Genomic DNA, 24,116 nt, shown 5'->3' on the forward strand with positions numbered 1-24,116 from the left:
AGCTCATAAAAGCTGCCAGAGGAAGGGTGATGGATTGGCTGGTGGAAAATATAAATTTCTCCAGGAAAGAAGTCCACGTTCTGCCTTTTATAAAGGGCATTGTGTTCAGATCTTGATTGTTATTTAAAAAGAAGCAGCAGCACCCACTATCTTTGATAATAATTAGCTAATCCAGGGTTTTAAGTCCCCCCCCCCCAAGGAAAAGTACAATTGATTATCTGGACACATTTCAGTCAGGTTTATTTAAGTTTGGTGAGTGAAATAGCCATTGTGGATTATCTATGCCAAGTGGAATGTATTTCTGCTGGTTAAGTAGGACACCTTTCTATATACACAAACTTGTCCAGTGTAAAATTAAGAAAGGTTCCAGTTTGTTCCAGTAGTTTGTACTTCTCCAAAGCTAGTTCCAAAGCTTTGTGTTGCTATGCTGTCATATGTGTCCAGTATAATGCAATTCGGGAAAAAAAAATGCAGTGAAGCTTGATGGTCTTTTTTTCCTATTGGAGGGAACTGTTACCTCACCTTGTTTCCCATATCCCAGCCTTCAGCAGTCATTGCATTCTGTTCATATGTCCTGAAAGGGGAAATATTACTTGCTGACATCACGGGTACCACTTCACAGGAACAACTCGGATGTCTTAGCACAGAACTGGCTAATTCAAGATGCACAGCTCCCTGCTGACAGCAACTTAAAATTCAGCATGGACTGATCTGGTCTATTTTGACTTTTGTGGATCCTTGCAACATGTCCCATTGTACAGAATTGCTCAGGTGAAGGGAACAAGGTAAAATTGATAAGACTCTTGCTTCTCTTCAGCAGTGGGGTATGTAAAGGGTAAGACTGCTTTACCCCCAGTGGTGAAATGAGTAGGGAGTGTTGACAATTTCTTTCCTTTATGTATGTTTATGTATATGAGGAAATGGTGGTTGTGCCAGGATCATCTCTACCCATCTCTGATACTGGTAACCATCATTCTATTTCTGGTACATTTACTTCAGATGTACCACCCCTACTTCTCCTGTATCTCAGCTGCTACTGTAGCCTACAACCACAGAGCCTTCAGAAAAGTCTCTGGTTGCAAAATTGCCATTTTCATAGCTCTCAACAGAATTTTCAATACAGGTAAACTGACAGCTTAGCAGCTCTATCCATTACAAAAAGAAGTTTAAAAAGTGACCAAACAAAAGCATATAATATGCACTGAAAATGTGGATGTAGTGCTAGCAATTTATTTCCTTTTTGCATGGAGGGTTTATATATATATATGAAGAATTATTTGTTCTAGCAGTTTGAGGGGGAAAAAATTGATTGAATGACTTTCCCTGCATTCTTTGAAGGGTAGCACTAATTGGCTCACAATATTTCCACCCTGTTCTGTGTTCTGAGGTCTGCAGGAGTGAAGGTGATTGTATGAATGGTTCATAATGGTTTAGAGGGTTTGGGGAGTGGAAATAGTACCATGTGAAAGTGCTCTGAATGTTTTGAAAAGGTGTATTCAGGGATCACTCTTCAGCAGTTTTGTCTTTGGCATTCTTTAGGCTTTGATCATCTTCGTATGCTTTTTACCATTTAGGCAAAGCTGCTATGAGATATTATCTCATTTAGTAGCTCCCTTTCATCATACACCAATAATACTGAGCTCCATGTATCTTTTTCAGATGATGCCAGAAACTATTTTAACTGTTGCCTGGATATAGTAAAAAACTCAGTGTGAACTACACTGAATCCAGAAAAGATAGATATTCCAAAGGAAATGCAATGAAAATGCAAAAACATCAGTAGACAAGGAAGTCTCCCAATATTAACTGATGAAAATACACTCCACTCCATACTAATAGCAGAAATAATTGGGGAGAATTGGATATTCTCATTATTTTGGTCTTTGACTGTAATAAAGATTTGATTGACTGACTGATTGATTGATTGATATTCTCGAGCTGCATTGGCTACCAGTGTGCTTCTGGGTACAATTCAAGGTGCTGGTTGCCACCATTAAAGATATGGCTTGTGGCTGTTTCTACCTATCCCATCCAGTCTGACAGGAGGGGACGTGTTCTGGGTCCTGTCAGCTAAGGAGTATTGGCTTGCGGGTCCCAGGAAGGGAGACTTTTCTGTTGAGGCACCTCTGAAATACCATCCCTCCAGAGATCAGATTAGCCCCATCCCTGTTGGCCTTCCATAAGGCTCTGAAGACATGGCTCTGTGCTTGAGCCTGAGACCCCTGTTGTGCGACAAAGGCTATTGCTTGATTAGGTTGAGTGCTGGATTGTGGCTTTGTAATTTTTTTTCCAGCTGCTATGGGTTTTATATCTTTTGAATATTTTTTTAAATATATATTGCGAGTCACCCATAGCCACCTATATAAATCCACTAAATATAATAAATAAACAATGTGTTGACAATATGTTCAACAAAAGAAACTGTAGCTGTCTCAGTCTGGTTCAGACACTCTATATTTCTCTTTACCAATATTACTTGTTAAAAAGGGACCAATATTTTATATTCTACTGTTAAATGTAAACAATATTCAGTCATAATCTATATATTAACTCAGTATATACACAGAACACAATTGTCATATTATTATATGCAAATTACTGGTAAATGGACTGGTAATTACATCATCTTTGGTAATTAGTTTTGAATATGGATCATGTTGTAAATCTAAAATATGGATAGCTTGACTTTAAAAGTAGTTCATCTTAGAAATTGACTACTTAATTTCCCATGGAAACCAATACCTAATTTCTTCTTATATAGTGCAAAGGACTCAAGAAATCTCTCAGTTTTGTGTAGCTGTAAAAAAAGGCAGAAGGGAGAACCAGACATAAACACTCCAGCTAGCTCCACCTTCTAATTTTCCTGATTAAATAAGATATGTAACTTCACTAACATGCTGCATTAAACATATATAAGGTATTTACTGTAAAGGAAAATAACTAGTGCTGTTATTAATTGTAAATTATGGCTGTCAGGTTTTAAATTTTCCTGACTTTCAGCTTTACCGATGACCATGTATGTTGACTTCAGTTTTTCTATGGAACATATATGAATGCATGAATGAATAAATAAACAAATAACTATGTGCCCAGTTAGAAACATGATAATATTGGTTATTGTGTTTTGTGTTGCTTTGTGTTTCTGCCTTTAAAGACTGCATGGCACATTTGCAACATGCTGGGATGAAATATAATTTTGACCCTTTTCATATTACAAATGTATCCTTTTGTACAAATCCACCTCGAAAATTCCATATCAATCCTTTTCTCTGTAACTGTGTGTAAGTCATGAACAAGAAGGGCTATTTAGATAAGTTTACTGCCAATCAATTTTTCAAGCTATATGAGTTATTACAGAGGAATTTGGATTGTCTACATTTGTTAAATGTCAGTATATTCAATTCATATTCATCTCTTGAATTTACATTAACAGCATCTAATACTCCCAAGTGATTGTCAGTATTAGAATGTATTTTGAATGATTCCATGTGTCTGGTTTTTTAAATAAATAATTGAAGAGTATCACTAATGTGGATATTAGTAATCTGCAAGAATTCTGGAATAAAGAGTTCAAATATTCGATATTAACAAATCAGTGATTAAGGGTTAAAAGAATGTGTGTATTTCTTAGGAACTTAAGATGAAACTTATCCAATAACAAATTTTCTTTCACATTTATCAAACACCTCAAAATGTTTTAAAATATTTGCCTGTTATCCTCACCATACTGCACTGGAATGGTAAAATGGGTGAAAAAACATTTACTCATTTGATATAAGCTTGTACCACAATTACCCCATTTTGTTTTAATATCCACTTGTTTGTTAATATGTTAAAAAAATCAATTTAGTTTAAAAATATAAATGTACCTTTGAATTATATACTAAAAAAAATGCAATTTATCACAATATAAATAATTATGATTTTTTAAAATTTGGGAAATAGTGAGGGAGAGAGAGAGAGAGAGAGAGACCGACCAAGACCTTCAATGTGGAAAGAGTGCAGCCCCAGATTTATAATCTTGGATTGATAAATGCTTCTATTAAGGTAATAAAAAGACTGATCACTATTATTTTGTATCATCCAGGTTTAACTTTGTATTTAAAAATTGGGTGATTTTCTTTGAAATAAGTTTTGGTTGTTTTCCTTTTCTTCTGCTGTTTTTTTCCTATGTCTTTTTCCCTCCTCTTTTTTATATTAAAGCAATGAAACATTAAGAAACAACTCACCATAATTAAAAAAAAATGATTGTAAGAAACCATAAAGAATAATTACCCATATCTGGGATCCAAAGCAATAGCTCTAGGATGTTCCATTGCACCTGCTATTAGTGTTGTCCTCAGTGTACCATCTAATTTAGCCACTTCAATTTGATCCAGATTGCTGTCTATCCAATATATATTTTCAGCAATCCAGTCCACAGTAAGACCTTCTGGAGTAGCTAAACCATGTTGGACCACAATTTCAACAGAACTTACGCCTGTGAAAATATAGAACAAATCTTGAATTTTTGAAATTAAACAAGGAACAAAAATGACTTACTTGTTAAAAAGCAAAGCAAGTACACCCTGGTCATCTGTGGTTCCATTTCCCATAGATTTGCATATCTACAATTGCTAAAAATATAGCAGATGCTGGTATATACAGTAAGGACTTTCAGGTATCCATGGATCTTTACTTTTTTTTTTTTTTTTTTGCTGTTTTACACATACACAAAATGGCATACAGGCTTTTGCACATGTATAAAGTAGGTTTGTTTCTTCTTTAAGGTCTCTTCATGTACAGTTTCATTATCTATGGTCAAGAGGTAAGAATATAACTCTTCTGAATAACTGAAAAATATTTTAATATACTAAAATATATTAAAATATGAATATATTATAAACAAAGTTTTTGCTCCAATTATAATACCCAACACTTTTATAATTACAACAAAGGTGATAAACATAATAATTTCAAAACTATGATCATAGTAATTCAAAAACAAAGTAGTTCTCATATAAATTTTGTTGAGATGAATTTGAACTCTGAGATGCTTACTGTGAAAAAGGAATCACCATCATTAATATTTAAATTGTTAACACTATATTATTCATTAAAAGCATTTACTTTGCTTTTGGTACAAATTGGGCTTTGGCCAAAAATTTATTCAAGCCATTGAAACAATACATCATAAGCAGACTGCAAAGATCATGATAAACGGAGATTTAACAGAACAGATAGACATAACAAAAGGGACGAGACAAGGCTTTCCACTATCGCCCCTGTTGTTTGTTTTAACATTAGAAGTGTTGAATAGGAATATAAGAGAAGAGAAAGAAATAAAAGGAATGAAAATCAAAAAGGAAGAGTACAAATTGCAAGCCTTTGCAGATAACCTAGTATTTATACTAGAGGACCCGTTGGAAACAGCATCTAAATTAATTGAAAAGATAGAAGAACATGGAAAAGTAGCAGGTTTAAAAATAAATAAAGATAAAACAAAGATATTAACAAAGAATATGCTAGCAAGGTGAAAGAAAGAATTGGAAGAAGTTTTAGAAATACAGGTCACAAACACCTAGGGATATATATTACACCAAGATGTAGTACATTGAAGGAGGATAATTATGTCAAACTTAAACGACAGATTGCAACAGATTTGACAAAATGGGAGAACTTACAATTATCAATGATTGGGAGAATATCCACCATTAAGATGAATATATTGCCTAGGATATTATATTTATTCCAGACAATTCCTATTCGTCTAGGGAAAGAATTCTTTGATGATTTAAATAAAATCGTATTGAAATACATTTGGCAGGGTAAAAAAGCAAGAATAAAGCTTAAACTACTACAAGACACAAGAGCAAGAGGTAGGCTTGCCTTGCCTAACTGGGAATTATATTATCAGGCGACAAATTTGATGTGGGTAAAGGATTGGATAACTTTAAGAAATAACAGATTATTGACCTTAGAGGGACATGACCTGTTGTTGGGCTGGCATGCTTTCTTATGGTATAAGGGAACAAAAACACAGGGCTATTTTAGAAGGCATTATATTCGAGAGGCATTGTTTTTAAACTGGGAGAAGACAAGAAGACAATATTATTTAAAAGTTCCACGATGGATATCCACTATCGAAGCCTTCTCTTATGCAATAACATATAAAAAGGAACAAACAGTTAGATATACTGAGATATTGAATGAAAAGGGTGAACTTAAAACTATGCAAGCATTGGAAGAACAAGGTATAAAAATGAATTGGTTTTCATATTTGCAAATACAATCTAGATTTGATAAAGATTTTAAAGCAGAAGGTATCTATGATGAGCTGACTGTTCTAGATAAAATTTTGATGGGTACTGATGAAAAGGTGATTTAAAAAGTTTATGGACATTTACTAGAATTTAAAATGGAGGAAGAACAGGTCAAAGAAATAATGATTGCATGGGGGGAAAATTTTGGACATGGAATTGATTTAGAGAAGTGGCAAAAACTATGGTCTCAAAACTATAAAATGACAATGTCAACTGCATATAAAGAAAATTTGTATGTTTTACAGGTGGCATTTACCCCCAGCGAGGATCGCGAGAACGTATAAGAACAAGTCCGATAAATGTTGGAAGTGTCATCAGATACCTGGCTCATATTACCATATGTGGTGGACATGCCCAGAAGCCAAAAGATATTGGATTAAAATCCACACATGGTTGGAAAAAATGACAAAACAACACATAGACTTTAAACCAAAGACATTTTTACTGGGAATTATACCGGAAACATATAGTAAAGAATTGAAATATCTGATTGTAAATGTTTTGACAGCGGCTAGAATTGTATTTGCTAAGAATTGGAAGAATGAAAAGGTACCTATGCAGGAGGAAGTTATTAAGAAAATTATGGAATGTGCTGAGATGAGTAAATTGACATTTGAAATTAGAGAGCAAAAGCAAACAATTTTATATGATATGGGATTTGTTTTATCAATGGTTGGACGAAAAGATATAGTAATGTAATAGAATTATATAAGTTATATAATAGAAACTCGATAAATTGATATAAATTACTATATATGTGTGTATATATATATAATCAATGGATAAAAATGATACAAATCTTATAATGAAAGCTGGTGTTATAGATAGACTAGTAATAAACAAATAATAATTGATAACTGATAAATATATAAATATATGTTGGATAGATAATATGAGACACTATATAAATGGTGAGTGAAGACTATGAAAGGATGGCACAAATGATTGGTAACTGGCTGACACACGGTTTAAGATGGAAGATGGTTTTTATGTTTTTTATGCTCTTGTTTGTCTATGTATGTTTGTGTTTGTTGTAAAAAATAAAAAACTTTAAAATAAAAAAAAAAGCATTTCTATCCTATTTTTCAGCCAGAAAATCTCTAAAGGCAACATACAAATGTATCAAAATAATATATTAAGGTTCAGTAGCATTTGCTATTTATACTTTTACATAAAATATGCTTTTGAAATGCATCACAAAAGGATAGCACAGTGTCAAATGAGTTATTTCTAATCCTTTAGGGCTGAGATAATTGGCCACAATCCTGCATGCTGTACATGGAGAACATGGTATGAAAAGTGTTCCACTATCATTTCTCCTCTCCCACTGGCTGATTTTATGCATTGTTCCTGATATTTTAAACACTACAGGTAGTTCTCACTTATCAACTGCAATTGAGACTGGCAACTCCGTCACTAAGTGACATGGTGGTAAAGTGAAACATCACATGACTGTGCCCAATTTATGCTATCAGTTCAAAATCAGCATGACATCATGTAACTGTGACTTCCTGCCTTGACTTTGTTTGTCAGAAGTCTGTGAAGGTCACAAATGGCGACCATGTGACCATGGGATGCTGCAACTGTCATAAATGTATGCTGGTTGCAAAGCACCTGAATCACAATAATGTGACCATGGGGACATGCGACAGTAGCAAATTCGAGGACCGGTCATAAATCTCCTATTTCAGCACCGTCATAACTTTGAACGGTTGCTGAAGCAGCAGTTAGTAAGCAAGGAGAGTTAGTAATACAATCTGTATTTGATGAGTCAACAAGGCCATCTACTTGCAGAGGAGTCCTCCAACATCTTACCTTTAAGACTTTGCAAACCGCCCTTCTCTAGGCCCACGGTCTAGCAGGAATGGAGACAGTGTAAGGACCTGATGGGGGAGGGAAGGTTATACTACCATAGAACCCTATGGGAAACATTTCATACACTGTTATCTATGCAAGCAGTGTGCAGGATTTTGGCCTTTGTATGTAAAAAAAGGTTAAATATTCAAAATAATTTTTACAAATTATTCTACAAGTTCATCAAAAATTCAAAAGAAAGAAGAAATACTTGCCCAAAAGCCACTATAAGCTCATTTAATTTCTGCAGTTTCCATGATTAGTATAACAATTTGTTAAAAACTAATAAAACAATTCTGTAGCTGTATTTTCAGTAATAAACTGCACTGAATTCTACAGATGCATTGTGAATATTTTGAGAAACACAATAAGACAAGAATGTGTTTTTGCCTTGAAATGGAGTATGATGTACGAAATACACAGAGCCCAAAAATGAACTTTCCTGGATCCATCTAAGAAGGGCACTACAGCTATAATTCTGCCACACAACTGCCTTCCAACATCTTGCTGCTTCTAAACATGGAGATTCAATTTAGCCTAGGACTAACAGATATCTTCTGTTACAAAACTGTATTGGTGTTTTAGATTTATCTCCTCTGCATTTCATCCTTCTGAATTCAAGTTTTATTAGAATAATTAAAAAATAAAATAAAACTGTAAATGTATCCTTTACATGCTTCCTATTTAATAGTTGTGAGAAGGAATGAGGAAGCACAGAAGGTAATACTATCCTCAGTTATAAACTCTGAGATGAAGCAACTGAAGGAGCTGAATGATGAGCCAATATTTTATACATTTGGAGGAGGGAAGGGATAAAGGATTTAATAGGAAGCCTTTGGACATAGGTCTTCTGGAACTCTTTTTCCATGTAATAATACAGGGGAAAAAATCACAATACAAGATTTATTGCAGAAATGCAAACATATAAAACCTCTTTTTAACTCTCAAAATTCTTATCTAGACATCCACTGGCTTTTCAACAAAGTGATTGGCAAGTTTACACCAAAATATGAAAGATAAAAAGGAATTGCATTTGTTTCCCTTTCTGCTATACATAGTTCTTTTATATAAAATTATACAAAAGAAGAAGCACCTAAAGAAATGACCTGTGTCTGAAGTATGTTGGGTTTGATATTAAGCATACTAATAGAAATTCCTCCTCTTTTTATTCTTTCCTTTTTGTTTGCATATTTCTCATATGGAAATGTGTTTAGTAACTCAGAGAAAAGATAAATGGAATGGTAGACAACATAAAACTGGAAGACAGCAAACAATAATATTAGCATTTTAACTCCTGGAAAATAGGTGTTTTGTGATTATCCTTAACTAGCAAGGTAGCAATTTCTTGACTATACAAATTTTATTTATTTATTTTAGTTTTATTTATATATCAAATTTGTCACCGCCCATTTCATTAACCCATGGAAGCCATTTTGGGTGTGTGTCTCAAAAATAAGTGTGCCTATTGATCCCAAAGATTGCCTTTAGCTGCTATTTTTCAAAGCAATGATCTAAGTAGAAAAATGTTTGGAATCTACTGTCAATCCTCTTGACAGGTTGGTTAAAATTTTTACTGTTATATGAAAAAAAAGCAACAATTATATCTACCCACTTTCTCTAAAGTAGGTATAATTTTAAAAGCTTATTTCATGAACTTACTTAGCCAAAATCATTTTAAACTAAAAACAATTTGCCATTCCCAACTCTATGCTAATCCTTCTGAGATTAAGTGACTGGCATCCACTTAATATTTCAGTTGAAGACATACAGTAAACATACATAATGGCATTCAAATACAGCACTGGCTGTTTTAAGTTGAACCACCACCACAGAAATCTTTCTTAGTTGTTCTACACTAAACTGACAGTTTAAACTATGAGATTAGACTCAGTTTAAATGTAAAATTCACTTTCTGAATCATTTGATATTTTTATTTAACATTCTTAACATATGCAACTAACAAAACAATCTTTAAACTTAAAAAAAAGAAAGAAACTAAAACCAGAGAGACAGACAGACAGACAAAGAGAGAGAGAAACCACAAAAAATACAAACCAAGAAAGAAAAGAAAAAGAATCTACCTTATATTTTATACTTATCAATAGTCACTAGTTTACTAATAAATACACTACTATAATATAATCAGTACAGGTAGTCCTTGGTTAACAACCACTCGCTCAGCAACCATTCAAAGTTACAACAGTGCTAAACAAATGGTTGTTATAATCAGTCCATGAAGTTCTGGCCATCCCAGCACCCCTGCAGTCACGTGATCGTGACTTGCAACCTTCCCTGTTGGCTTCTCACAAGCAAAATCAATAGGCAAGCCAGCAGGGAAGGTTGTAAGTTGCTCAAGTAAGTCTCCCCCACCTGCACACCCTTCCTGAGCTTTGCTGCACTTGTGCTGTGCCTCCCCAGCCACTCACGCACCTTCTCCCATCCAGCAGCAACTACCGCAAGCCCCACTGCACTTGCACCATGCTTTGCCACCACTTACACACCCTCTCTCACCCAACAGCAGTCAACCCAACCCCCACTGTGCTTGCACTGTGCTTCCCCAGCCACCCATGCACCCCTCACTCCCTCTCCCACCCAGCATCAGCCACTTACCTGCCTTCCTGCCAGCCGCCTGGAACTTGCAACTTCCTGCCAGCTTCCCCACAGACTTTGGTTCTTGGAAGCTGGCAGGAAGTTGCAAGGAGGTGCTTACTTAATGATCCATGATCCTCACTTAACTATGGCAATGGGGACTGCAGAGATTGCTGTTGCTAAGTGATGTGATCATGTGGTGTTGCACTTTATGACCACATCACTTAGCGGTGGAAATTCTGGTCTCAATTGCTGTTGTAACTCGAGGACTACCTATATGAAATATTATTGTAAAACATCACAAAATCTCTGCCATAGTAACATACACTGCTGTATCCTTTGATTAGTGAAAGACATTGCATTTTCCAGAACAGATAGATCACACATTTCTGACAACAATTCCTTAGCATCTGGAATAATATCACATTTTCAATTTCTCAATATGATTCTTTTAATCACTCCCCTTCCTTGATAAAGCCATCATTCCTGATAAACAGTCAAATTCTAAAGCTTTTGTATATAGTTCAACATCGTATTACCAGATCTATCATTTAAAGATTTCCCATAAATCTACTTATATACATTAATACACTATCCCAAAAAGATATCTAATGATTACATGACAATATCATATGGATCAGTGAAGCCTCAAATTTTTTATACCTCCAAATAGAAAATCTAATGTCCATCCTTTCACATACATTCTTTGGGAAGCTCAGTACACCCTATATACTTTTTTGATTGTATATACTTTGAATCAACTTTAATCTCAGATCTGTTGATACCATTTTAATATTTTTAAGGACATGAATCAATTGATTGGAGATTCCAGTTCTTTAGCCCATGTTTGAAATATCCCAGAAATTTCCACTTCAAAAATAAAAAGCCTTTGATAGAGATATGTTAGAGGTTTTATTCTGTCATGGATTCCATCAAGTAAGAAAGCATCTCAAATGCTGAATCATTTGCTATTATCTGAAAATGTAGTTATTGCATTATTCATACTAGATTTCAGGTAACAAATAGCAGTTCATCTACTAGAGGAAGAAGGTTTAAAATGAGTTGCTTGGATTCCATTCCCCTTATGAACTCAGCCATATTAACTTTTATTGCATATACACATACAAACACAAAAGTGCTGAATGCAGTATCTGTATTATATGTAGCAAGAATCTGGACTTTGGCTAACTGACGTGCTTCTTCTGTAAGTATCACATATTTAAAAAATCCCAGTTATTCTCTAGATGTTGAACAGAAAGAGAAAACAGCTGTGATGAAAAGCTATTCATTGAAACAAACCCCAACCCCAAAAAGGTAGAACTTTCCATATACAGTGGAACCTCGGGTTACGAACGCTTCTGTTCACGAACTTTTCAGGTGATGACCAGCTCCGGCCCCAAAATTTTGCTTCGGTTCGCGAACTCCACCTCAGATGGATCTGCGGCCATTTTCCCGCCCGTGACACGTGGTCTGCGGCCATTTTCCTACCCGTGACACGTGGTCTGCGGCCATATTCCCGCCCGTGACACGTGGTCCGCGGCCATTTTCCCGCCTGTGACACGTGGCCCACGGCCATTTTCCGCCCCTGACATGTGGTCCGCGACCATTTTCTGCCCGACACGTGGTCCGCGGCCATTTTCCGCCCCGACACGTGGTCCGTGGCCATTTTCTGCCCCGACACGTGGTCCGCGGCCATTTTCCGCCCGACACGTGGTCCGCGGCCATTTTTCCATCCGACACATGGTCCGCGGCCATTTTTCCACCCGACACATGGTCCGCGGCCATTTTTCCGCCCCTGACACGTGGTCTGCTGCTGTTTTTCTGCCCCTGACACGTGGTCCGCGGCCATTTTCCGCCCCTGACACGTGGTCGTAGGGAGGGGGACTCTCCCTCCAAGCAATAGCCGCCTCCCTGTCCTCCACACCAGAACAGATTAACGGTAATTACATTGAACCTTATGGGAAAATTTGCTGCGGGTTGCGACCAATTCGGGTCACGACCAGAGTCACGGAACGAATTAAGTTCGGGAACCGAGGTTCTACTGTATAACTCATTCAGAGCACATATTTATGTACATATTTATAATTTATATAATAAAAAACCCTCCAATTAAAACTTAGGTGGTTCATCTTGTTTCCTGAACTGAGTCCTCTACGACTTGTTAAAAAATAAAATAGCATCTAAACTCTATTTCATACCTCCAGTTTCAGAAAGCTTGCCTCTGTAAATTTTATCTTCTACCACATCTGTCCAGTATAGTAAGCTTTGATTGAAGTGAAAATCAAGTGCTATTGTATTTCTTAAACCAGGAACTAATAGGCTATAGTCTCGTTTCTGCAGATCAATTCTTCTGATCTCATGCCGAATAGAGAAAATGATGAAAGCTTCAAAAGGATCTGGGAACACAACAGTACATTTTGTGGTAAACCTAATGAGGAGTAGGTCATTATAGTAACAGTACTAAAAAGACATTCATTTGATTAATATTTATAGAATATTCTGACTGTAGAATAGGGATAGAATAACTTTTGTTAAGAAATCAAATGTCAGACTTATCCCTGCCAGATTGGCTGGAGCCAATTAAACAGGTACACACGAATTCAGGAACTTCTGATAAGGAATTTTATTTTAGAAAAGCTAAGAAACCATTATGAAATAATTCCAGTGACGTTTATCAAAATGAAACCTACATATACTGAGTTCAATGTTCAATTACCATGTCTTTTCTTTTACTGGACAGCCCTCTCTTTTGGATGGGCTGTTTTTGATCCCTTGCTTTGGTAATGATATCAGGTTGTTTTCCTCTGACCATGATGGGTACAGTGAGGTACAGTGGGAGACGGGGCAGACTGCATTGGGGAACTCGATCCCAGTGTCTTCTTCCAGTTTTGCATTCCAGGCCCCTGAGCTCAATCTCATTTCCTGGTCAGCAGACTCTCAAAGGCCTAGGCTTCTGGTTGTTGCTGCTAAAGGCCAGGTCAGCCTATAATAAGGCATCCTTCACATGTGATTTAATTGCAGATGAGAGGGCTGACTTGTATTACCAAGACCTGGCTGGACCCAGGAGTGTTTCCCTCTTGTAAATGTGCCCAGCCAGGTTTGGAGTGTGACATCATCCAAGAACTCAGAGCAGGAATGAGGGAGTTTCAGCTGTCATCTGAGAATCTCTAATGGCTTCCAAGGACACTGCTCTACAAGTTACTGGATGTGAGACCTGTTCATTAAGTTGGGCTCTAGGGAACATTTGGAACTGTTGCATACCATTCTCCCTGTCTGAGCTCCTTGACTCCATCTCTGAGTTGGTGGTAGAGATCCCTAGGCTTATGGTCCTGGGAGATTTCAACCTGCCTTCTCTAGGAGGGTCTGAGGCTGCTCAGGAGTTTAGGGCTACCACGAGAGCCATGGGCCCATCCCAGGTCATCCAGGCTCCAACACAGGACAGTGGTTGCAAACCTGATCCAGTTTTCTAGTCAGAGCACTGGCAAAGTGATCTAGAATTGGGGGAGTTCTCTGTGGCTCATCTGTCATGGTCAGATCATACCCTGGTAACCATGAGATTATCTGATGCTTCCCCCATTTGATGGGTTCCAGAAGAAGCTGGGGGTTGCTCCTGATGGTCTGCTGCATTGTCTGATTGAGACCTTGGTTGCCACTTGGAATAAGAGGGTGGCAGAGGCTTTAGATTAGATTGCACCAATGCAACCTCTCTGTTCCTGCAGATCCTGTCATTTCCTGTAGTTTATGTAATTCCTGAGGGAGATGAAATGGGCTAAGAGATATGTAGAGAGCTGCTGGAGGTCAACAAAGAGTGAACTCAGCCAAACACAGGTGAGAGCTGCTATCAGGACCTATCTTGTGGCGGTAAGGGCTGAGAAACATCAGTACTTCTTCACTCTTATTGCATCCACAGATAGCCAGCCAGCAGCCTTATTTAGGGTGGCCCAAGCCCTCTTCAGCAGAGAGAATTTGGAGGTTTACCTACAGAGCCATGTGAAGGAATATGCAGACCATCTGTCAGATAAAATCACTGGGATCCACTCCCAGTTGGACACCAGCTTATGATACCGTTGGCAAATTAAGTGATGCTGCTGAGGTACTGTCTTGATGTTTGGAGGCTGTGTGGGTTTGGATGGGGAAGAACAGGCTTTGGCTTGACAAGACTAAGTGGCTTTGGGTATTGGGGCCTCCAGGATCTGGGAACTTACCATCTTTGGTGCTGGCTGGAGTGGCACTGCCCCAAAAAGACCCTATGTGCAATCTGGGGGTCCTTCTCAATTCACAACTCCTGCTCAAGGAGCAGGTGGCAGTCATGGCTAAGAGGGCCTTTGAACAACTTCAGGTTGTGTACCAGTTGTGCCTGTCCTGAATTGGGATGCTCTACTTTCTGTTATTCATGCCCTGCTCATCTCCCAGATGGATTACTATAATGTGCTCTACATGGAGCAGCTCTTGAAGAGCATCCAGAAGCTACAGCTGGTCCAAGATGTAGTGGTGTGGGCAGTTATGTGTGCACCTATATCAGCTCATATTACACCTTTGCTCCGCAAGCTGCATTGGTTGCCAGTTTGCTTCCATGTTCAATTCAAGCTAGGTTATGACCTATGAAGCCCTACATGGCATGGGACCAGGTTATTTGAGGGATCTCTCCCCAGTTATATCTACTCCTCCCATTAGATCCAGAAGAAGGGACATGTTGCGGGTCCCATCTACAGAGAAGTTCCATCTGACAGGATCCAGGGAGCCTTTTCTGCTATGGTACCCGCCTTCTGGAACATCGTTCCCCTTAGGTTAGATTGTCCCCAACTTGGCCTTCAGGAAGTCAGACCTGGGGATCTGTGGAGGTAGGGAGCCTGTGAAGTGCTTGTTTTGTTTGTGAGCTGTAGGTTGGCACTTTCTCACACCTTTTTACATTTTAAGTTATATGTTTTAGCTGTTTTAATTGTTTTTAATTTTATTTATATCAGTTTGTTTTTCTTGTTTTAACTTATGACCCACCAAGAGCCATGTATGCGAGATAGGTGGCTATATAAATTGAATGAAATAAATAATCTATGAGATAAATTACTATATTTCTTATACAATTTTTAAAAAGATATATTTCAGCTCAAATTTAATTTTTATGAAAATATGTCATATAGGTAGTCCTCAGGTTACAATGGCAATTGGTGACTGGGATTGCTGTCACTAAGTGATGTGGTTGTAAAACACATCATCATGTGACTGCATTGCTTAGTGATGCCAATCCTGGGCAGCCCTGGTTGCCATCATAACAATGATGCATGGATCATTAAGCAGGAAGAAGCTAGAGTCCAAGATAAGGAGCACAGGGGTGCTGCAGGGGTGCCATAGGAGTGCCGCAGTGGGGGTGGGGGATGCCACGTGTGAGTCACAGAGGCTGCGGAGGGTTGATGCAGGCCACACAAGTCTTGGGAGGCCAGAGGAAGGCTTGGGAGGGCTGGCACTGGCTGCACATGAATTGTGGGAGGCTGGGAGAGGACCTGGGAGGGCTGGCACAGGCCGCAGGCAGACAAGTGCTGTGGGCAAGAGAAAAGGCAAGAGGAGCTTACCGGAGTGACTTGTGATCTTCCCTGCTGGCTTCCCCATGCTTGTGGGAAGCTGGCAGGAAGGTCACAAATGGCAATCTCTCTGTGATGTCATAATAGTAAGCCAGGCACCTGAGTGCCCAGATCATGATCACACGACTGCGGGGATGCTCTGATGGCTGGAACTTTGAGGACCAGTCATATGTCCATTTTTTCAGTGCTGCTGTAATGCTGAACAGTTGCTGAATGAATGGATGTAAGCCAAGGACTACCTGTAATAACATACTATCACTACTGAACTGACATTACTAATTTGAAAAATACATTTAAAAATCTTTGGTTAGTATACTAAGTTAATCACTGGTAAATGTCCAGGTCCTCCTCCCAGTTCAAATTGTTTGAGACTAAAATATTCTTTTATCAAAAATTATCCCTCCACACCAAATTAAAAACATGATGGCAAACTGGAAGAAAATAGGACTAAAATATACAATAGAACGTATATTTTAGAATAAAGCTATACAAAACAATTTAAAACTAAAAAAAAACTTTACCCATGCATTAAAGTATTAAAATGAGGTCCAGGAAATTTTAATACTTATGCAAATTATTTAATCATGCATAAGTGTAACATTTGCCAGAAATGGGGTTGGCTAGCCCCCTAGAGGCCTAGTGTGGCTTCCATTAGCCTCTTGGATTTTTTTTTTCCTCTTCTTTCCATCTGTGTAGATGTGTTTGTCTTTTTATAAATTTTAATTATGTATTTATTGTTTTAACTTGATGTAAACCACCCAGAGTCCCCCACTGCGGGGAGATGGGCGGGGATAAGCCTATGTATAAATAAATAAATAAATAAATAAATAAATCAAATTTCATCGTAAATCAGGAGAAAATCTAGGGCAGTAATTTGATTTTCATTATTTTTGGAAAAACTAAAGGAAATATTCTAAGAATCATAGATTTGATTGGTTTCTCTATGTAATATTGGACATATAACTCTGGGCTCAGAAAGAAGAATTTGATATCATATCTTTCTCTTGCCACCCTGGGAGCTCACAAGGCTAGTACTTTTCAAGGTTAGGAACCCCCATCTCAGAAAACCCCAAAAAAGAGCCAGGAAAATATTTAGACCAACTTGAGGACTGATTTAAAAATATTTACTTCCTTTTGAGTAACAATTTAAGAAAATGGATGTATGCACATCTCTTTTAAGGTTTTAAATGTTAAGGATTAATGTTATCGATTTTAATTTTAAATGTACTGACTTCTATATTTTGTATTTTACTTTATTGCTGTAATACACACCGACCACTTATATCAGCAGAAAGATGGGATATAAATTGAAGGAGGAGGAAGGTTTTCCCTCCTTCTTAAAGGAAATGTATGAAGCCAAATTTCTCCCCATCTTTATTTCTATAGCCTGTTCCATACTTGGAACAGAATTAGGACATCTCAGTGGAAGAATGTAATTGCTCTTCCCTAGTGCTAAATTATTGTCTGTATTTTGATTGTAACATTTAGTAATGTTTTTAACTGATGTTTTATGTATTTATATATATTTATGTTTTTAATGTTTGTTGTGAGTTACCCAGAGTTCCCCCATTGGGGGAAGATGGGCGGTTGAAAATTTAAATAAATAAATAAATAAATAAATAAATAAATAAATAAATAAAAATAAAATAAACTGTTATAGATGTTAAAACATTATCAAATAAAATAAAATTACTTTAAAAATATTTATATAGTTAGATATAGATATTTCTGCCAGAAATAAAAGGTTCTAATGTAAATCCATGCTTTCAGATACTTTCAGCAACAGCCATGACACTCGCCATTCATCAGAAACAATATCCAAGCAAGTGAATTAACCTATTCAGTATTGCCTGCTAACCTCTCTTACTCTCTCAAAATAAAATCTGGCAGCTATTTGTCTGTTTGGAACAAGAGCTATGAACTTGTCCTCGTGTCCTGCTAACCATAGAACAAAGATGCCTACCATTTTAAAAGACATAGCCTTGTAATGTTGCATTTGTCTCATCTCCAGCTCATTCAAATTTAGTTAAGTGGTGTTTTCCCTCTTTTTCCAACTCCAGTCTTGACATATAAAATAATCTATGACACCCTCTCCCTAGTTCCTATTGGCCACTTGAAGCTGTTGTGGGCATGCCCCCTCCCTTCCAGTCATTTAGCATTACCCTCCATGACCATTTTGGCTTGGGCTTCAGGAGAGATTGGACAGCTAGTTCCACAGAGGGAAGGGGGAGCAGCAGCCTTAAAATAACTCTTTTTAAGTTAGGAATCTGTCTTGAGCTCAGTTTATTTCTGAGTGTGCATGCACAGGATTTCATTTTTGCAATCCTGCAGCACATTTTTACTGCTGAAGCCCTATGCTCCAGGAAGTGTAAAAGGGCTTACATGTGAGTAAGTACTTGAATAACAGCCCTGACCTGAGAAATAAGACTGGAGAGATTGGTAAGCTATTTACCTGCAACAAACATGATACATAAATGGTTAAACTTAGATTAACATGTTTTGTATATATACTTTAGAAGGACCCAGATTTAGAACTACAGTATTCCAAATTAGCAATATTCTGGAAGAGCATTATTCTAGAATAGCACCAAACCTTTGTCCATAAGGAACTTTACTATCAGCTGATATCACTGATAATTGGGCTCTCCTGGAACACATTGTCACAAAGAATTTTAATAGAGGAGAGCATGATTTGTTAGATGGGTAAATCCATTGCTCTAACCAGCTGTCAAAACTCATCTCCTTCCCAGCTCAGACCAAGCCCCAACTCATGTTAAGGAGACCATGTTAAAGCTGGTGATGTTTAATGGGAGGACAAATTAAGCCAGGGAAACCCACTACTTGCTTTCCTTAACTTGTCCTGTGTTAAAACCATAAGGACAGCACCACTCCCTGCCTTTGTCAATAAGGCAGAACAGCATTTGGCAAGACGAGCAGTTCAAACGATACTAGTGTATTTTTTGTTGATTCAAGGACTGGAGGAAAGCACTATAAATAGGCCATGAGAGGGAGCCCCATCAACTACTGCTCAATTATTAAAAGATGGGAGTTTCAAGAAGAGAAGAAGACTCTTTCTGTCCTGCTCCCCATTTCAAATATTGACTCTCACACAGTTGCTATGGTAGCTCACAGTTTACTCAAGGTCAGGAGATAACAGTCAAAGCATGCAAACCAAAATAGAGTCTCAGATGCTTGCCTGAATGATTTCCTTTTTAACAGGAATGCACAGAAGAATAGCCCAAAATCAGTCCAAGTTTCAGAAAGCTGGGTCAGGGTTGTCAGCCAGTACAAAGGTCAGAATTTCATGGGCAGAAGTCACACACATTGCTCAAGGTAAGAGAGTTGCTTCCAGCAAAAAGAATGTAGGTCAGGGCTCCCTCTTAAATCAGGCTGCACCCAGCTATCACTAATTAAGATATTTACTCCCTTGCTTAGCAAGGAGCCTCAGATCTGCTCTGTATCTTCTCTACTTGTTGGCTGAGGAGGCTGGGAGGCCTTACATCATCCTCATCTGACTTCTCCAGCTGCTCAGGTGGTGCCTGAATTTGATCAGCCTCAGGTGATTCCTGGCTTTGTCTCTCCTGAGACTGACATTCCACAGGCTTACCTGGAGCAACTTCTTCAGGGTCAGATTCAGAATTCAAGCCCTGAGCCTGGGCCGTAACACTTTCCACTTTCCTGAAACTTTTCTATTTTTTTTATTTATTTGGTTTATATTCTGCCTATATTTTAAGAGCTCCAGGGGGCACACACAGTGCACTCTCTTCTGATTTTTCTTTCCACAACCACCACGGAAGGTAAGTTGGGTTGAGAGAAAGTGACTTCTGTGGCTAAGGATGAACTTGAACTTGGGTCCCCCTGATTCTAGCTCAACACAACACTGATCAGGATTGTCTGCAAGCACCAAGCCAGAGAATTTAACTGATGCATGTATTTCTTGCTTGCTTTCTCTATATGTTGGAGAGTGTGAATGTTTATAGGAGATTGAGAAGAATTACTGAGAATTGGAATAACCTTTTTTTATTCCAAAACATACCTCTATGACATGTGAAAAAGGGTTTTAACCTTATAGTATACAGCTGTTCTCCTCCTAATTATCACATATGGGAAAATAGAAAGCTTTCAGGTCCCAGTTTCCCTCCCCCCCCCATTAACAAATGTCTTCAATGTTCTATAGATCTTGGAGGTAACTGACCATGTTCAACCCTTATTTTAATCGTTTATAGTTTTACCTTAATTTCTATATAAGACAAATGTTCCATAAATTTGCTGATCTATTCAGAGAAAATGAAGAGGGCTTATGAATTGGATGGCTTGTTATGGAAGCCTAAAGGTACAAATCTGATAATCTTTCTAATAAATGTGAAAAAAACAATAAAAGACAAAAATCTTCAAGATGTTTTTTTTCTTTAATTCCAGGCCATAGAATAACTTATTCCATTTAGTCTATGAACATTGTATGATGAAAAAAAGTGTGCATCTGGGTAGGTATGGATGTGTGTATCTTCCTTCCTTCCTAAGAAAGTTTGCTCATAATGTGTTACAAATTTGGCATGATAATCCAAATTTACAGTTTGACTCAAAAGCACAGTGACCCTCTACCATTGCAAAAATAAACACAATCAAATAAGATACTTCAGTTGTAGCCAACCTCTATAAAAATAGATCCAAAACTTTTGAATCACAAGTTCCTTCATTATTGGTGGAAATGGAAAAATGAGAATTACATTTTACATATGAATATCCTGCCTAGGAATTACCAAATTTGGTGATGCTATCTGGTGTTTCTTAAAAAACTAAGTGGTCTGTATGTGTTTTAATTATTATTTCTATTCATTTTGTGATATCAAGCAATATCTGATGCATAAATATCACTTAGTAGCAACCCATATGCAGAAAGCCAAATATTCAAACACTGCCTCTGATCATAGAGATTAGATCAAAAGCATTTAACAAATTATGTTATCAGAAAAGTTGATATATCAGATGCGCTTTCAGAGAAATATTATAAGAAAGGATTAATTTGTTATTACCTAGTTTATATATTTGGCTTCTGTAAACACTTTCATATATAGACGACCATATTTTTAATCCACGTTTTGGAAAATATTTTCTAAATTTGTCATTCAATGGCATTTATCTTATGAAATAACATCTGATGGTGTAGGTTAATTTTATCTTACTAAAGTAAACAAAAAAGGACATAAAATACCTTATATTATACCTTATGCAACTTTCACAACTGTTACATAAGTCTTCTAAATGGAAACAAACTGTGAAGCATCTGGATCAGAAGAGTTAAAACTAAAACAACCAGGGACTCCTCCTGCTTCGCTAAAGCAAATGGGTCATTTTGACACAGTGAAATTTTCATAAGAGGCACTTTGTAGTAGTGAATATACCAGTAAATGTCAGCTTACCAATATTAGCACAGCTTTCACCATCTTTACTGAGTTTCCAACCTTCATAACAGGAGCACTTAACAGCATTTTTATGCTGTTCACATACTTGGCTGCACTTCTGATGTTTGGTGCAATAATCTACATATTCACAGGTCTTATTGTCTGAATTTAAGTACAGTCCTGGGGGGCATGAACATACAATTCTGCCTCCAGGAACTACTGAACACTGGTGGCTGCACCCACCGTTGTTAAGTGAACATTCTTCTGAAATAAAAATAGTAATAATTATTTTTTTAAAAATGGAAAAAATTGTTTCTCAGACATAAATTAACATTTAATCTATTAGCACAGACATATTTTAGAAGATTAGATTAAGTAGACTGCAGCATAAAAGGTATATTTCAGAACCACAGATTTCTTTGGCAATCAGTTCACATGTATAAATAATAAAGTCTGTAAGTTTAAAAAAAGTTAATAGGGTGATAAAAGGCAAGTTGGATGGTTTCATGAGCTGCAATAATAGAAGTAAAATGTATTAGGGGTGAGTAACCAATATATTGCATAGAATATAGACCATGACAGCCTTTGCATACAAGTACTATATAACGATCTTGTAATTGTGTGTATGTCAGAGAGGAGGACTAACATCTGCCCCCCTCCCTTAATGTTCTATATATTCTGTGTCTATTTTATGCTTTTCATTTGTATGAAAAAACCTGGGAATGCATCAGAGTCAGAGTATGAATCTGTTTCAACATCCAATATAGGATAGAAGAAAATTATGCAGTTTAATACAATTAATTTTAGAAACTTTAAATTAATGCCAGATAAATTAGGATTGCATTGTTATTCCATGTGAAAGAGGCAGTCTTTTTTGTTTCTTTCACAAAAAGTTATATATTTCAGGATTGGGAGTCATCTTATGTTTTGGTAGCCAGCAGACTTTATTTTCTCTACCTTGCTCTGCTCTTTAAAAATAAACACCTCTCATGCATAGAGTAGTGCAAGAACTCACCTTCTCTTCATTTTCATTTTTTGTTTCAGAAGTATCATCTGACCATGCAGCAGTTGTATGGCCATATCTTGTTGTCTGGTCTATGAAGAAATTAAGGTGGCAGAAGTCAGCTCCTGCACAACTCTGCATGGGAGAAAGTTGAAGAGAGAAGAGAAGAGAAGAGAAGAGAAGAGAAGAGAAGAGAAGAGAAGAGAAGAGAAGAGAAGAGAAGAGAAGAGAAGAGAAGAGAAGAGAAGAGAAGAGAAGAGAAGAGAAGAGAAGAGAAGAGAAGAGAAGAGAAGAGAAGAGAAGAGAAGTCTGCTGGCTACCAGAAACATAAAGTAACTTCATTCAGACCTTGAATTCTAATCAGAACTTCAATATATAAACATTTAGAATTTTTCTACTTTGAATTTGCCTTTTTTTTTTCCCCCTTGCAAATGGGCAAAATTAAAGCAGAGCAATTTTTCAGCATAGCATTAATTTCAACCATACAAAGATAAGGTGAGAAAAGTTCAATGATCCCCAAACCATATTAAAATTTACAGAAGGGATGTGGTGGGGGTGGGGGGACAAGTAAGGATATATTATGTTTTGTCTAGGGACCATTATTTTTTTTCTGTCTTTTATAGATGTGCATTTGATCAAGTATAATTACCACAAAGATCATCTTCATCAGATCCATCAGGGCAATCTCTTATCCCATTGCAGAGCTTTTCAGGCTGCAGACAGATGGAAGTGTCATTAGCACATGGATATTTTGGTGGCCCACACATATAGCCTTCACAATTATCTTCATCAGACTGATCCTCACAATCAATGTCTCCATCACACAGCCAAGCTTTGCTAATGCATCTCCCTTGAAGAAAAGAGAAAATAAACGCACTGATTCCTTTTCTTAGCAAGGCTAATTATTCTTTCATATTTTATCTTTAATGCCACCATTTTATATAAAAAGAACTTCAAGCAGTGGCCTATAATTTTTTCTATCCCCACTTCAAACTCACCATCGATCTCTTTTAAAAATGAAGCAACATTAGCCATTTCTCAATCCCTTATTTCAGAGAGAAGATGCATATTTTGGAAACAGCTATACGGAACTGTAAAAAAATATTTTATATCTGAATCTTTTGAAAGTTCTGTGGAATTTTTATTTTCAGTATAGAGAACTGCTCTTTCTTTGGGGAAAATAAAAATTAAAATAAATTATTTATTTCTTCCTTTATGTATGGATGCTGTATAATGTGACAGGACAGCTAAACCTAATAATTTTGATTTCTTTCTTTTTTTAAAAAAAAAAATATCTTTATAGCCATTTTATGGGGAAATTTATGGACTTTGGTAAATACTTATAAAAAAAGAAGAAAAAATATTTTTCATCTGAACCAACAAATTGAAG

General features: G+C 37.0%; 1 protein-coding gene across 1 annotated transcript in view; it reads right to left on the reverse strand.

The window, feature by feature from the left end:
• Positions 1–24,116, reverse strand: part of LRP1B (LDL receptor related protein 1B) — a 715,984-nt gene that overhangs the window by 284,380 nt on the left and 407,488 nt on the right. Inside the window, exons 23-26 of the mRNA XM_088145133.1 lie at positions 23,376–23,576; positions 21,742–21,987; positions 12,944–13,141; positions 4,276–4,480 (exon numbers count right to left, since the gene is read on the reverse strand). Of these exons, the coding sequence (XP_088001259.1) occupies positions 4,276–4,480; positions 12,944–13,141; positions 21,742–21,987; positions 23,376–23,576 (850 nt within the window). The remainder of the gene's footprint in view (positions 1–4,275; positions 4,481–12,943; positions 13,142–21,741; positions 21,988–23,375; positions 23,577–24,116) is intronic.

The sequence above is a fragment of the Python bivittatus genome, unplaced genomic scaffold, assembly GCF_059951505.1.
Source record: "Python bivittatus isolate LINGU-HERP-01145 unplaced genomic scaffold, Pbiv_v1 ctg000480_np1212, whole genome shotgun sequence".
NCBI classification, from domain to species: Eukaryota; Metazoa; Chordata; class Lepidosauria; order Squamata; family Pythonidae; genus Python; species Python bivittatus.